General features: G+C 39.8%; 1 protein-coding gene across 1 annotated transcript in view; it reads left to right on the plus strand.

Annotated features, from left to right (window-relative positions):
• The window catches only part of LOC139386960 (family with sequence similarity 49 member Ba), a 54,311-nt gene extending 38,498 nt beyond the window's left edge, over positions 1–15,813 (plus strand). The window contains exons 6-11 of the mRNA XM_071132871.1: positions 10,310–10,387; positions 13,060–13,176; positions 13,572–13,651; positions 13,936–14,062; positions 14,491–14,561; positions 15,314–15,813. Coding sequence (XP_070988972.1) covers positions 10,310–10,387; positions 13,060–13,176; positions 13,572–13,651; positions 13,936–14,062; positions 14,491–14,561; positions 15,314–15,383 — 543 coding nt within the window. The 3' untranslated portion in view covers positions 15,384–15,813. The remainder of the gene's footprint in view (positions 1–10,309; positions 10,388–13,059; positions 13,177–13,571; positions 13,652–13,935; positions 14,063–14,490; positions 14,562–15,313) is intronic.
• Positions 15,814–16,064: the final 251 nt, after the last annotated feature.

A 16,064-nucleotide genomic window follows, 5' to 3' on the forward strand; every position in this document is an offset into this window, starting at 1 on the left:
CTCAATCTCACACAAATCATCAAGGAACCCACCAGGTACAACCCTAAATCCGTAAACATGGGCACCCTCATAGACATTATCCTGACCAACTTGCCCTCCAAATACACCTCCGCTGTTTTCAATCAGGATCTCAGCGATCACTGCCTTATTGCCTGTTTCCGCTATGGGTCTGCGGTCAAACGAACACCCCTCATCACTGTCAAACACTCCCTAAAACCCTTCTGCGAGCAGGCCTTTCTAATCGACCTGGCCCGGGTATTCTGGAAGGATATTGACCTCATCCCGTCAGTAGAGGATGCCTGGTCATTCTTTAAAAGTAATTTCCTCACCATCTTAGATAAGCATGCCCTATTCAAAAAATGCAGAACTAAGAACAGATATATCCCTTGGTTCACTCCAGACCTGACTGCCCTTGACCAGCACAAAAACATCCTGTGGCGGACTGCAATAGCATTGAATAGTCCCCACGATATGCAACTGTTCAGGGAAGTCAAGAACCATTACATGCAGTCAGGAAAGCAAAGGCTAGCAAGCAAAGGCTAGCTTTTTCAAGCAGAAATTCACATCCTGTAGCTCTAACTCCAAACTCCACAAGTGCACCTCAGCCACGCTCAAGGTACTAAATGATATCATAACCGCCATCGATAAAAGGCAGTACTGTGTACCCGTCTTCATCGACCTGGCCAAGGCTTTTGACTCTGTCAATCACCGTATTCTTATCGGCAGACTCAATAGCCTTGGTTTTTCTAATGACTGCCTCGCCTGGTTTGCAGACATAGTTCAGTGTGTCAAATCGGAGGGCCTGTTGTCCGGACCTCTGGCAGTCTCTACCACAGGGTTCAATTCTCGGGCCGTCTCTTTTCTCTGTATATATCAATGATGTCGCTCTTGCTGCAGACGATTCCGTGATCCACCTCTACGCAGACGACACCATTCTGTATACTTCTGGCCCTTCCTTGGAAACTGTGCTAACTACAACACTCCTTCCGTGGCCTCCAAGTGCTCTTAAACGCTAGTAAAACCAAATGCATGCTTTTCAACTATTCACTGCCCGCACCCGCCCGACTGACTAGCATCATCACCCTGGACGGTTCCGACCTAGAATATGTGGACAACTATAAATACCTAGGTGTCTGGCTAGACTGTAAACTCTCCTTCCAGACTCATATTAAACATCTCCAATCCAAAATCAAATCTAGAATCGTCTTTCTATTTCGCAACAAAGCCTCCTTCACTCACGCCGCCAAACTTACCCTAGTAAAACTGACTATCCTACCAATCCTCAACTTTGGCGATGTCAACTACAAAATAGCTTACATCACTCTACTCAGCAAACTGGATGCAGTCTATCACAGTACCATCCATTTTGTTACCAAATCACCTTATACCACCTACCACTGCGACCTGTATGTTCTAGTCGGCTGGCCCTCGCTACATATTCGTCGCCAGACCCACTGGCTCCAGGTCATCTATAAGTCTATGCTAGCTAAAGCTCCGCCTTATCTCAGTTCACTGGTCACGATAACAACACCCACCCGTAGCACACGTTCCAGCAGGTATATCTCACTGTTCATCCCCAAAGCCAACACCTCATTTGGCCGCCTTTTCTTCCAGTTCTCTGCTGCCAGTGACTGGAACGAATCGCTGAAGTTGGAGACTTTTATTTCCCTCACCAACTTTAAACATCAACTATCTGAGCAGCTAACCGATCACTGCAGCTGTACATAGCCCATCTGTAAATAGCCCATCCAATTTACCTACCTCACCCCCATACTGTTTCTATTTGATTTACTTTTCTGCTCTTTTGCACAGCAGTATCTCTACTTGCACATCACCATCTGCTCATTTATCACTCTAGTGTTAATCTGCTAAATTGTAATTATTCGCTCCTATGGCCTATTTATTGCCTACCTCCTCATGCCTTTTGCACACACTGTATATAGACATTCTTTTTTCTACTGTGTCATTGACTTGTTTATTGTGTTTTTGTCTTGTTTACTCCATGTGTAACTCTGTGTTGTTGTCTGTGCCACACTGCTTTGCTTTATCTTGGCCAGGTCGCAGTTGCAAATGAGAACTTGTTCTCAACTAGCCTGCCTGGTTAAATAAAGGTGAAATAAAAAATAAATATACAGGCACCGGTTAGTCGGGCTAATTGAGGTAGTATGTACATGTAGGTATGGTTAAAGTGACTATGCATATATGATAAACAGAGAGTAGCAGTAGCGTAAAAGAGGGGTTTGGTTTTGATTACCTGTTCAGGAGTCTTATGGCTTTCGGGTAAAAGCTGTTGAGAAGCCTTTTGGTCCAAGACTTGGCACTCCGGTACTGCTTGCCATGCAGTAGTAGAGAGAACAGTCTATGACTGGGGTGGCTGGGGTCTTTGATACCTTCCTCTGACACCGCCTGGTGTAGAGGTCCTGGATGGCAGGTAGCTTAGCCTGTTTGATGGTTTGTCAGAGGGCATAGCAGGATTTCTTATACGCTTCGGGGTTAGAGTCCCGTACCTTGAAAGCGGCAGCTCTACCCTTTAGCTCAGTGCGAATGTTGCCTGTAATCTATGGCTTCTGGTTGGGGTATGTACATACAGTCACTGTGGGGACGACGTCGTCAATGCACATATTGATAAAGCCAGTGACTGATTGGGTGTACACCTCAATGCAATCGGAAGAATCCCGAAACCTGTTCCAGTCTGTGATAGAAAAACAGTTCTGTTGTTTAGCATCTGCTTCATCTGACCACTTTTTTTTGTAGACCACTGGTGCTTCCTGCTTTAATTTTGGCTTGTAAGCAGGAATCTGGAGGATAGAATTGTGGTCAGATTTTCCAAATGGAGGGCGAGGGAGAGCTTTGTACTCATCTCTGTGTGTGGAGTACAGGTGATCTAGAATGTTTTTCCCTCTGGTTGCGCATTTAACATGTTGATAGAAATGAGATAAAACTGATTTAATTTCCCTGCATTAAAGTCTCCGGCCACTAGGTTTTTCGCCTCTGGGTGAATGGTTTCCTGTTTGCTTATTTCCTTATACAGCTGACTGAGTGCGGTCTTAGTGCCAGCGTCCGTCTGTGGTGGTAAATAAACAGCCACGAAAAGTATCGATGAAAACTCTCTTGGCAAATAGTGTGGTCTGCAGTTTATCATAAAATACTTCACGCTAGCAAAATCTAGAGGCTTCCTTAGATTTTGTGCACCAGCTGTTGTTTACAAATATGCACAGACCGCCCCCCCTCGTCTTACCGGAGTGTGCTGTTCTATCTGTTCTATCTAGCCGGTGCAGTGTGTGTGTATCCTGCTATCTGAATATCCATGTCATCATTCAGTGCAATGCAGAAAACGAACCAGGGGAACTGAATCTGAGAGGGACTGAATATAAACACAAGAAAGAGGAGACAAGAGTCAGATAAAATAAGGCAGAAAGGGAGGACAATGTGTGAGCAAAGCCTAGTTTCAATCAGACGTAGTATTTACTTGCACTTGCCAACACCCGCATATTGATGTTTGGCAGTCTCGGAGGAGTAACTGCGTTGGAGCTGTCAAAGCGCCTTCTCTTGTGGTCATTATCATGAAGCCACACCCTTTCCACCTGCGTATTATGTTCAGAACAAAAAAGTGTAGGCTATATAGAAACAGTGATGCTCAAATTGAAAATCATTACCCCCAAATTATACGGATCTCTATCAGCCTAATTTGAAGTGTAGATTACTTCACAAGTGTCCACACTTGTAACACAGCTGCATGAGATTTCTACTAATGCAACTCGGTGCATCCAATGGCAATGTCCGCTTTAGGTGTAATGCCGGGAGCCACTTGTGGATCTTCACAGCTCTAACACAGTTCCACCTCCGACACTGCCAAAACAACAGCTATGCGAGTGTCGGCTAGCTGGGATATGATTGAATTTAGGCCGAAGTGAGGAGGAAGGGAGAGAGAGATAGCAGAGCACTATAGAAAACTAGAAAGGGGGAATAAGAAATGTTAAGGAAAAATTAAAGTTGGAGTAAAGGCAGCTTGTATACAATAGGTTCCATGGAGGTAAATATCACTTCAAAATGGAAAGGATTTGTCCTGGAGGGGAAGCCTGGGTCATTAGTGAATACCTTTTTAAATGAAAGCTGTGCTGGAACACAGGTATATTCCCTCTCCTCCCCCCATCCACACTGTCTTCCTAAAACCTCATTCAAACCTTTAATTGACACTACCATACATGATTTTGTAATGGAGTTCGTATTAGTATTTAGCATTTTATTACGATCCGCCAATTAGCTGCTTCCAAGGCAGCGACTACTCTTCCTGAGGTCCAAACAGGAAAAAAAACACAACAAATGCAATATACACAACAAATACAATATACAGTGCCTTCAGAAAGTATTCAGACCTCTTGACTTTTTCTACATTTTGTTACGTTACAGCCTTATTCTAAAATGGATTTAAAAAAATTAAATCCTCAGCCATCTACACACAATACCCCATAATGACAAAGTGAAAACAGGTTTTTAGAAATGTTTGCAAATGTATTAAAAATATAAAACATAAATACCTTATTTACATACAATACCAGTCAAAAATGTGGACACACCTACTCATTCAAGGGTCTTTCTTTATTTGGACTATTTTCTACATTGTAGAATAATAGTGACGACATCCAAACTATGAAATAACACATATGGAATCATGTAAACTCCTTTTCCAGGACCCTGTCTTTCAAAGATTTTGTAAAAATCCAAATAACTTTACAGATCTTCATTGTAAAGGGTTTCCCATGCTTGTTCAAAGAACCATAAATAATTAATAAACATGCACCTGTGGAATGGTCTTTAAGACACTAACAGCTTACAGAAGGTAGGCAATTAAGGTCATAAATATGAAAACTTAGGACACTAAAGAGGCGTTTCTACTGACTCCAAAAACACCAAAGAAAGATGCCCAGGGTCACTGCTCATCTGCGTGAACATGCCTTAGGCATGCAGCAAGGAGGCATGTGTCACGTATTAACAAGGTGGGTGGAATCAGGCGCAGAGAGCAGGTGCAGTGAGTCGATAGTTTAATCTCCGGAACCAAACACTGTCAACCCAAAAACAGGGTGAAATAATCCAACACAGGATTAAATATATCGGAGCAAATAACACAATACGTATTCACGAAAACACATGAAACCAAAACAATCCCGCACGAAACAAGGGCGGGACAACCTACTATATATAAGGACGTCAATAAACTAAAATACACACAGGTGAAACTAATAAGACAAAACCAACAGACAAACGAAAAAAGGATCGATGGTGGCTAGTAGGACGGTGACGACGACCGCCGAGCACCGCCCGAACAGGCAGGAGAGCCAACTTCGGCGGAAGTCGTGACAGCATGAGGAGTGCAGATGTGGCCAGCTCAATAAATTGCAATGTCCGTACTGTGAGACACCTAAGACAGCGCTACAGGGAGACAGGACGGACATCTGATCATCCTCGCAGTGGCAGACCACGTGTAACAACAGCTGCACAGGATCGGAACATTCGAACATCACACCTGCGGGACAGGTACAGGATGGCAACAACAACTGCCCGAGTTACACCAGGAATGCACAATCCTTCCATCAGTGCTCAGATTGTCTGCAATAGGCTGAGAGAGGCTGGGCTGAGGGCTTGTAGGCCTGTTGTAAGGCAGGTCCTCACCAGACATCACCGGCAACAATGTTGCCTATGGGCACAAACCCACCGTTGCTGGACCAGTCAGGACTGGTAAAAAGTTATCTTCACTGACGAGTCACGGTTTTGTCTCACAAGGGGTGATGGTCGGATTCGTGTTTATCGTCGAAGGAATGAGTGTTCCACCGAGGCCTGTACTCTGGAGCGGGATCGATTTGGAGGTGGAGGGTCATGGTCTGGGGTGGTGTGTCACAGCATCATCGGTCTGAGCTTGTTGTCATTGCAGGCAATGTCAATGCTGTGCGTTACAGGGAAGACATCCTCCTCCCTCATGTGGTACCCTTCCTGCAAGCTCATCCTGACATGACCCTCCAGCATGACAATACCACCAGCCATACTACTCGTTCTGTGTGTGATTTTCTAAAAGACAGGAATGTCAGTGTTCTGCCATGGCCAGCGAAGAGCTCGGATCTCAATCCTATTGAGCACGTCTGGGACCTGTTGGATCGGAGGATGAGGGCTACGTATGAGGGCTACGTAGAAATGTCCAGGAACTTGCAGGTGCCTTGGTGGAAGAGTGGGGTAACATCTCACAGCAAGAACTGGCAAATCTGGTGCAGTCCATGAGGAGGAGATGAACTGCAGTACTTAATGCAGCTGGTGGCCACACCAGATATTGACTGTTACTTTTGATTTTGACCCCACCTTTGTTCAGTGACACATTATTCAATTTCTGTTAGTTTATGTCTCAGTTGTCGAATCTTGTTATGTTCATACAAATATTTACACGTTAGTTTGCTGAAAATTAAAGCAGTTGACAATGAGAGGACGTTTCTTTTTTTGCTGAGTTTAGTAACCAAAAAAGTGGTCTCCATCATTCTTCTTGGAAGAAGTTTGGAACCACCAAGGCTCTTCCTGGAGCTGGACGCCCGGCCAAACTGAGCAATTGGTGGAGAAAGACCATTGTCAGGGAGGTGACCAAGAACCCGATGGTCAGTCTGACAGCTCTAGAGTTCCTCTGTGGAGATGGGAGAACCTTCCAGAAGGACAACCATCTCTGCAGAACTCCCATCAATCAGGCCACACAGCCAAGACAATGCACGAGTTGCTTCGTGACAAAATCTCAGAATATCCTTGAGTGGCCCAGCCAGAGCCTAGACTTGAAACCTATCAAAGATCTCTGGAGAGATCTGAAAATAGATGTGCAGCAACACTCCCCATCCAACCTGACAGCGCTTGAGAGGATCTACAGAGAAGAATGGGAGAAACTCCTCAAATACAGGTGTGCCAAATTTATAGCGTCCTACCCAAGAAGACTCAAGGCTGTAATCGCTGCCAAAGGTGCTTCAACAAAGTACTGAGTAAGGGTCTGAATACTTATGTAAATGTGATATTTCAGTTGTTTATTTTTAATAGATTTGCACAAATAAAAAAAACGTGTTTTTTGGGGGAGTATTGTATGTAGATTTGAGGGAAATATTTATTTTAATCCAGTTTAGAATAAGGCTGTAATGTAACGAAATGTGGAAAAGGTGAAGGGGTCTGAATACTTTCTGAATGCACTGGACATACCACTACATAATATAATACAATACATAATATGCATAACCCTACATAATACAATACCTAATACTATACATAATATACGTAACCCTACATAATACAATACATCATATACATAACACTACAGAATACAATACATAAAATAAAAAATTTACAGTTATGTACCGTATATTATTTTTTTATTTCACCTTTATTTAACCAGGTAGGCTAGTTGAGAACAAGTTCTCATTTGCAACTGCGACCTGGCCAAGATAAAGCATAGCAGTGTGAACAGACAACAACACAGAGTTACACATGGAGTAAACAATAAACAAGTCAATAACATAGTAGAACAAAAATAATCTATATACAGTGTGTGCAAAAGGCATGAGGAGGTAGGCAATAAATAGGCCATAGGAGTGAATAATTACAATTTAGCAGATTAACACTGGAGTGATAAATGATCAGACGAACATGTGCAGGTAGAGATACTGGTGTGCAAAAGAGCAGAAAAGTAAATAAAATAAAAACAGTATGGGGATGAGGTAGGTAAATTGGGTGGGCTATATACCGATGGACTATGTACAGCTGCAGCGATCGGTTAGCTGCTCAGATAGAAGATGTTTAAAGTTGGTGAGGGAGATAAAAGTCTCCAATTTCAGAGATTTTTGCAATTCGTTCCAGTCGCAGGCAGCAGAGAACATAATATACATAACACTGCATAATACATTACATAATATACATTACACTACATAATACAATACATAATATACTGTACATAACTGTACAGAATAGACTACATCATACAATACATGATATATATATATAACACTACATAATACAATACATAATATACAGTACATAACAGTACATAATACTCTACATAATATATATAACACTGCATAATACAATACATGATACTATACATAATATACATAACACTACATAATAATAAAACACATACTATGCATAACTCAATACAATACATAATATTCATAACACTACATAATACAATACATAATATACATAACACTGCATAGTATAATAATAATACACTATATACTACAATACATAATATACATAACACTGCATAATACAATACATCATGGAATTCATAATATACATAACACCACATAATATTATACATAACACAGCATAATACAATACATAATATACAGTACATAACAGTACATACTACAATACATAATATACATAACGCTACATGTTACAATACATAATATATATAACTCTGCCAGGTCGCAGTTGTAAATGAGAACTTGTTTTCAACTAGCCTACCTATACTACAGAATACATGATACAATACATAATATACATAACACTACAAAATACAATACCTAATATACATAAAACTACATACTGTAATACACAATACAATAGATTATATATAACATTGCATAATACAATACATAATTTACATAACACTACATAATACAATACGTAATACAATACATAATATACATAACACTACATAATACAATACATAACATACATAAAATTGCTTAATACAATACGTAATATGCATAACACTACTTAATACAATGCATAATACAATACATAACATTGCATGATACAATACGTAATATGCTTAACACTACATAATACAATGCATATTATACAGTACATAACACTACATATTATACAATACATAATAGACTACATAATACAATGCATAATATACATAACACAATACATAATACAACACAATACACTACATCATATACATAACACTACATAATGCAATACATTATACACTACATGATAATACAATACATCATACACATAGCACAACATAATACATTGCATAATACATTACATAATATACATAACAATATATAAAACAATACATAATATACATAGCAATACATAATATACAGTACATAATACAATACATAATATACATAACATTGCATAATACACTACATAATACAATACGTGATATATATGCATAGCACTACATAATACAATGCATATTATACAGTACATAACATATTATACAATACATAATAGACTACATAATACAATGCACAATATACATAATACAACACATAATGCACTACATCATATACATAACACTACATAATACAATACATAATGCAATACACTATAATACAATACATCATATACATAGCACAACATAAAACAATCCATAATACACGGCATGAATATACAATGCATCATATACATAGCACAACATAATACATTACATAATATACATAACAATATATAATATACATAGCAATACATAATATACAGTACCTTCAACACATCAACACCTTGCACAAAGATCAATAGTGATGCAGTCAATCTCTCTTCAACTTTGAGCAAGGAGAAATTGACATGCATGTCATTGACATTCGTGGACATCTAAGTGCAATATGTGGACAACTAAATGCTGCTCTGTTCTGGACCAACTGCAATTTGCCTATGTCCTTCTTTGCAGCACATGACCACACATCTGGACAGTAGTCCAGGTACGACTAAACTAGGGCCTGTAGGACCTGTCTGGTTGATTGAGATGTCAAGAAAGCAGAGCAATGCCTTATCATAGACAGACCTCTTCCCATTTTAGTACCAAAGAGGCTATATGTTTTCTCCATGACATTTGGTTATCTAGGGTGAAACCCAGCAGTCTCTTCAACTTGCTCAATAGCCACATTATTCAATAATAGATCCAGATGAGGTTTTAGTTTTGGAGATAAATAGCACCAGCCTATTAGTAGTTACCCATTCTAGATTGATTGGTAATCTCACTCCTCAGCTTGAAATGCCATCAAATTGCTATATTTCGTCTGTGCACTTGGCTAAGGTGTTGTTATGTTTGTTTGCGAGACAGAGGATACAATGAATTGTGAACAAGAATTATATATTTTTAAGCAAGCAAGTGTTGCTGTCACACTTTTGTTCTAGCGCAGCATGAACACACCTGTTTTAAATAGTCAACTAGCCATCAAGACAGTCAGAGTTCAGGAGATAGGCTAGTACGACAGGCTAAGTACTAATAACTGGATTTCAAATTGGCACAATCCCTCCTCAACTCCCCACTGTGGGACATTGAAGATAATCATGAGTGATTTTGTGTTAACATTTGCACCCTCTACTACAGATGACGAACCCTGCCATCCAGAATGATTTCAGCTACTACAGGAGAACACTCAACCGCATGCGCATCAACAATGTTGCCGTGAGTGTACATTTACATTTAAGTCATTTAGCAGATGCTCTTATCCAGAGCGCCTTACATTTGTGAGTGCATACTTTTTCATATCAACTTTTGACTGATACTGTATATACACACACACAGTTAAACATACCCACAGTAAATGGATTCTAACAGTAGTACATTAGTCACCTCATCCTCCCATTGGTCAAAGGGAAAGCCCCATGGGCGGTGACGAGACAGGGGATCATTGACCTTGTGTCTCCAATTAAGAGCCCATGCGACTTGTGAATAATTACTTGAGGGCCTATGTAATGAGGCAGAAGAGCGCATGTAAAATGACATGTAGAATGCATGCAGAACAGCACAGCAAGTAGTGTGCTGACTGTGTAATGTCTTATTACAGTTTTGATAGAATGAATTGCCCAAAATTCACAAGTTGCACTTGAAGTCAGAAGTTTACATACACCTTAGCCAAATACATTTAAACTCCGTTTTTCACAATTCCTGACATTTAAACCTAGTAAAAATACCCTGTCTTAGTTCAGTTAGGATCACCACTTTATTTTAAGAATGTGACATTTCAGAATAATAGTAGAGAGAATGATTTATTTTAGCTTTTATTTCTTTCATTACATTCCCAATGGGTAGTTTACATACAGTACACTCAATTAGTATTTGGTAGCATTGCCTTTAAATTGTTTAACTTGGGTCAAACGTTTCAGGTAGCCTTCCACAAGCTTCCCACAATAAGTTGGGTGAATTTTGGCCCATTCCTCCTGACAGAGCTGGTTTGAGTCAGGTTTGCAGGCCTCCTTGCTTGCACATGCTTTTTCAGTTCTGCCCACAAATGTTCTATAGGGTTGAGGTCAGGGCTTTGTGATGGCCACTCCAATACCTTGACTTTGCTGTCCTTAAGCAATTTTGCCACAACTTTGGAAATATGCTTGGGGTCATTGTCCTGTTGGAAGACCCATTTGCGACCAAGCTTTAACTTCCTGACTGATGTCTTGAGATGTTGCTTCAATATATCCACATACATTTCCTTCCTAATGTAGCTATCTATTTTGTGAAGTGCACCAGTCCCTCCTGCAGCAAAGCAGCCCCACAATATGATGCTGCCACCCCCATGCTTCACGGTTGGGATGGTGTTCTTCGGCTTGCAAGCCTCCCCCTTTTTCCTCCAAACATATCAATGGTCATTGTGGCCAAACAGTTATATTTTTGTTTCATCAGACCAGAGGACATTTCTCCAAAAAGTACAATCTTTGTTCCCATGTGCAATTGCAAACCGTAGTCTGGCTTTTTATGGCAGTTTTTGAGCAGTGGCTTCTTCTTTGCTGAGCGGCCTTTCAGGTTATGTCGATATAGAACTCATTTTACTGTGGATATAGATATTTTTGTACCTGTTTCCTCCAGCATCTTCACAAGGTCCTTTGCTGTTGTTCTGGGATTGATTTGCACTTTTCGCACCAAAGTGCGTTCATCTCTAGGAGACAGAATGCGTCTCCTTCCTGAGCGGTATGACGGCTGCGTGTTCCCATGGTGTTTATACTTGCGTACTATTGTTTGTACGGATGAACGTGGTACCTTCAGGTACACCTCCGAATTACATTAATTAGCCTATCAGAAGCTTCTATAGTCATGACATAATTTTCTTAAATTTTCCAAGCTCTTTAAAGGCACAGTGAACTTAGTGCATGTAAACTTCTGACCCACTGGAATTGTGATACAGTGAATTATAAGTGAAATAATCCGTCTGTAAACAATTGTTGGAAAAATTACTTGTGTCATGCACAAAGTAGATGTCCTATCCGACTTGCCAAAACTATAGTTTGTTAACAAGACATTTGTGGCGTGGTTGAAAAATTATGTTTAATGACTCCAACCTAAGTCTATGTAATCTTCCAACTTCAACTGTATTTTGCATACGAATTTGAAATGATATACTAAATTAAATATTTGTAAAAAAATAAATAATAATTTAAGTGCAATATTTAAGGATATAGCCATAAGTTTTGCTGGTGTTTTTCTGTCCGGCCTTCTTGTGAAGTAGGGTGTTATATTAACACTTTTTAAAGAATGATAAAACATTTATAACATCCTAACAGCACTAATCCTGCTGTATACTTCTTTCAATTCTATTTTTGTTTGAAAGACACCAAGGCCAGGATTCAATTAGATCAGCTGTAACCCATGTTAGCCGACAAACACATAGCTTTTCATTGCTTTTGTTTAGGCGGTGTCTGAGGTATAACTACATTAGAGCTGTCAAATACACAAGCGGCTCCTTACGTTACTTATCGCGGACATTGCCATTGGATTCACCAAGTCACATTAGTAGAAATCCCATGCAGCCACATTACAAGTTTGAACACAGGAATGCATGATGTACTCTACACCTCAATTAGGCTGATAGAAATCCCTATCAGTTTCTTTAATGATTTTACATTTGAGTGTCATTATTTCTAGATAGCCTGACTTTCTTGTTTAGAGCTTCTAACTCTTGTGGGTTATAAGGACGGTTTTGTTTTGTGACAATGACCATAAGATCAGCCATGCGGTCACCGATTTGACAGCTCTAACGCAGTTACATCTCAGACACCGCTGAAACAAAATCCATGAAAAGCTACGTGTTTGTCTGCTAACATGGGTTACCACTGATCTGATTCAATCCTCCACTCTTTTGCTTTCAGGCAGAGGAGGAGAACGAAGTCAACAATGAGCTGGCCAATCGGATGTCTCTGTTCTACGCCAATGCCACGCCCATGCTGAAAACGCTAAGCGACGCTACAACAAAGTTTGTTTCAGACGTAAGTGAAAAAGCATTACATTGTTTAAGAATAATAGCTCCTATTTCATAGTGTGAAAGTCCTGGATAGGCAGTTCACTGGACAACTTGATGGTACTTTAGTTAAATTGTAATTTGCCAAATGTAATGGAACAGGGCAGCATCTGTCTCTGATAAAGAGGGAGCTACAGTATCAGTTTATTTGACAGTGATCATGGAAAACAAACATGGCAAAATATGTTAGCTACGTAGTTTATTCTCATCTTCTGGCTTATCGTACAGCAGTTTTTCTTTAAACAGAATCGCACAGTCAAATAAAATTGCACCGTTTAGTGCTGTTTTGCTTTAGGAAAACATCAATGTGAAAGGTTACAAAAGGTGTGTCAATAAGATGGTGTTTTCTGTTGATTTGACCAGAACACAGATCTACCCATTGAAAACACAACGGACTGCTTGTGCACGATGGCCAGCGTATGCAAAGTCATGCTGGAAACTCCGTGAGACAGACCTCTTTTCTAGTCCAATTTATTTCCCCCTCTGTGACATTCAGAAAGTCAGATCACAAATGACTCTGTACTGTACTTTCTACCATGAAGTCTGTCTGCTTTGTTGCATCTGCTTTGAGGTTTAATTTCTTTGAACACTAAACATTATCTAAAAATGCTGTTTGTTTTTTGGTTTGTCTGTGTGTTTGGGGGCATGCATGTGACTGCGTGTGTACGCTTGTGTGTCTACACACGTATCTTTGCACACGCGTGTTTGTGTGTGTGTGCCTCCACAGGGAATACCGTAGCCGTTTTGCCAGCGAGGATACTGTGTCCTTCTGTTTGCGTGTGATGGTGGGAGTGATCATTCTTTATGACTATGTTCACCCTGCTGGAGCCTTCATCAAGTCCTCCAAGATCGAGGTGCGTTAACAGAGTTCTTATGACATTTATTGTGGCCGTATGTATCAAGCGTCTTAGGGTAGGACTGCTGATCTAGGATCAGTTCTCCCCTGTCTATGTAATCTGATTCATTGTGATCTAAAAGGCCAAAGTGATACTTAATCAGCACTCCTACACTGAGATGCTTAATACATACAGCCCCCGATGTTGTCATACCTGAAAAACGACTTAATATATCACTGTTGTATCAACAGGGAGGGGAAACGTTGTTCTAGTCCAACAACACAAATTAAATAATCCACTAACAACCAGCCCATGATTAGTTGAATCAGGTGTGTTACTGCTGGGCTAAAACAAAAATGTGCACCTCCTAGGGATCCCGCAGGAATACATACAGGGACACTGACATATGGAACCATAAATGTGTAACTGACTTTGTTTTGATATAGATGAAAGGGTGCATCAAAGTCTTAAAGGATCAGCCTCAAAGCAGTGTGGAAGGCCTGCTAAATGCTCTCAGGTAAGTGGCTTCTCTGTCCTATACATGCTGCCAACTTGAATGTATAATAGTGTGTGTGTACTTACATGCTAACTACATGTTAAATTACTTTTCAATGACAGGGGTCACAACTTCCGTGTAAAGGGCCACACTAACACACCTGACTCATGTAATCAACCAATTTATGGGTCTTCAAAGTTGACCATGATTAGATTAATCAGATGTGTAAGAGTTTGGCATTGCAGCCACCCATGACTGAAGTTGTCCACCCATGTTATATTACATTGTTTGTGTTTGTATTTGTATTTATTAAGGATCCCCGTTAGTTCCTGGTAAGGCAGCAGCTATAACACATTAAGTGTGTGCCCTCAGGCCACTACTATACTAGCATGTTGTTGATTTGTCCTTGAACACTTTTTCCAGTAGTGATGATATTTTATTCCGACTTTTAAGCCACTCTGTTCAGTCCCCTGCCTGCCACATGCTTTTGTATGTTGTATGTTATCTATTTTTATGTCCTGTGAGGAGTTTATTTATGAGGCACATTTCTGTGAAGCAGACAATAAAATGCTTTCTTATCTATGTTATCTTACCCTAGAGTCCAGACCTTTCCATCAGTACATCAAATGACTCAGCAATTCTTCAGAGCAAATATGTGGATGTTAAGATGATTTATACCATTTAGCTGCAATCTACTGTTAATATTGTTTTTAGGTAACACTAGAGTTGTTTTGGATAGATGTTCAGACTGTACTCTCTTTCTTCACGTTCAGGTACACAACAAAACATCTGAATGACGAGACTACCTCCAAGCAAATCAAAAATATGTTGCAAGTTAACTGAGAGAATGTTTAAATAGCATCCAACGTTCTGTAGTTTCTGGAATAAGGATGATCTTCTATTTCCAGTGAGAGGCATCATGTTTGGTACTGTTGTAAAGAAATCTTTCATGTAACAAGGCCATATCAAGTAGCAGCTACTGACTTAGTGTCTCATCAGCTGGATGTCTGGACATTTGTGGATCAGTAAGGAAAGTCATTTCACTGGAACATTTTGACTGAAACAATAATAATTTGTAATAATTTCACAGTATGAGGTACTTTATTGAAGAATATACTGCTCGAGGGACTTCATTTTATATGATGGCAGCATAAATCTTGTATTAGAATTTTTACAGGGGGAGTTTTACAGTATTTGTATAATATAATGTCAAGTTATTTTTCAATGACAATTCATGTGAAAGGGAAAGTAAAGCTTTTGTGATTTTTCTAAAGCTTTTCTCTGATCACTTATTTCTTAATAGATTTACGGGTTCAAATAATGTGTCACCATTACTGACTCTTACCTCACTATTTAAGTACAAACTATTTCCCTTATGAATACCACACCCTTCAACCCCATGAGAAACATGAACAGTTTGGGAAACTCTCAGAAACGCAGTCCTAGGCCATTTAGTAGTTCTTATGAAATGATGTAGGATTATTAGATCATTTGGCAACACTTTATTTTATAGCCTGGCATTGA

Source organism: Oncorhynchus clarkii, chromosome 28 (genome assembly GCF_045791955.1).
Source record: "Oncorhynchus clarkii lewisi isolate Uvic-CL-2024 chromosome 28, UVic_Ocla_1.0, whole genome shotgun sequence".
In the NCBI taxonomy this organism is placed as follows: Eukaryota; Metazoa; Chordata; class Actinopteri; order Salmoniformes; family Salmonidae; genus Oncorhynchus; species Oncorhynchus clarkii.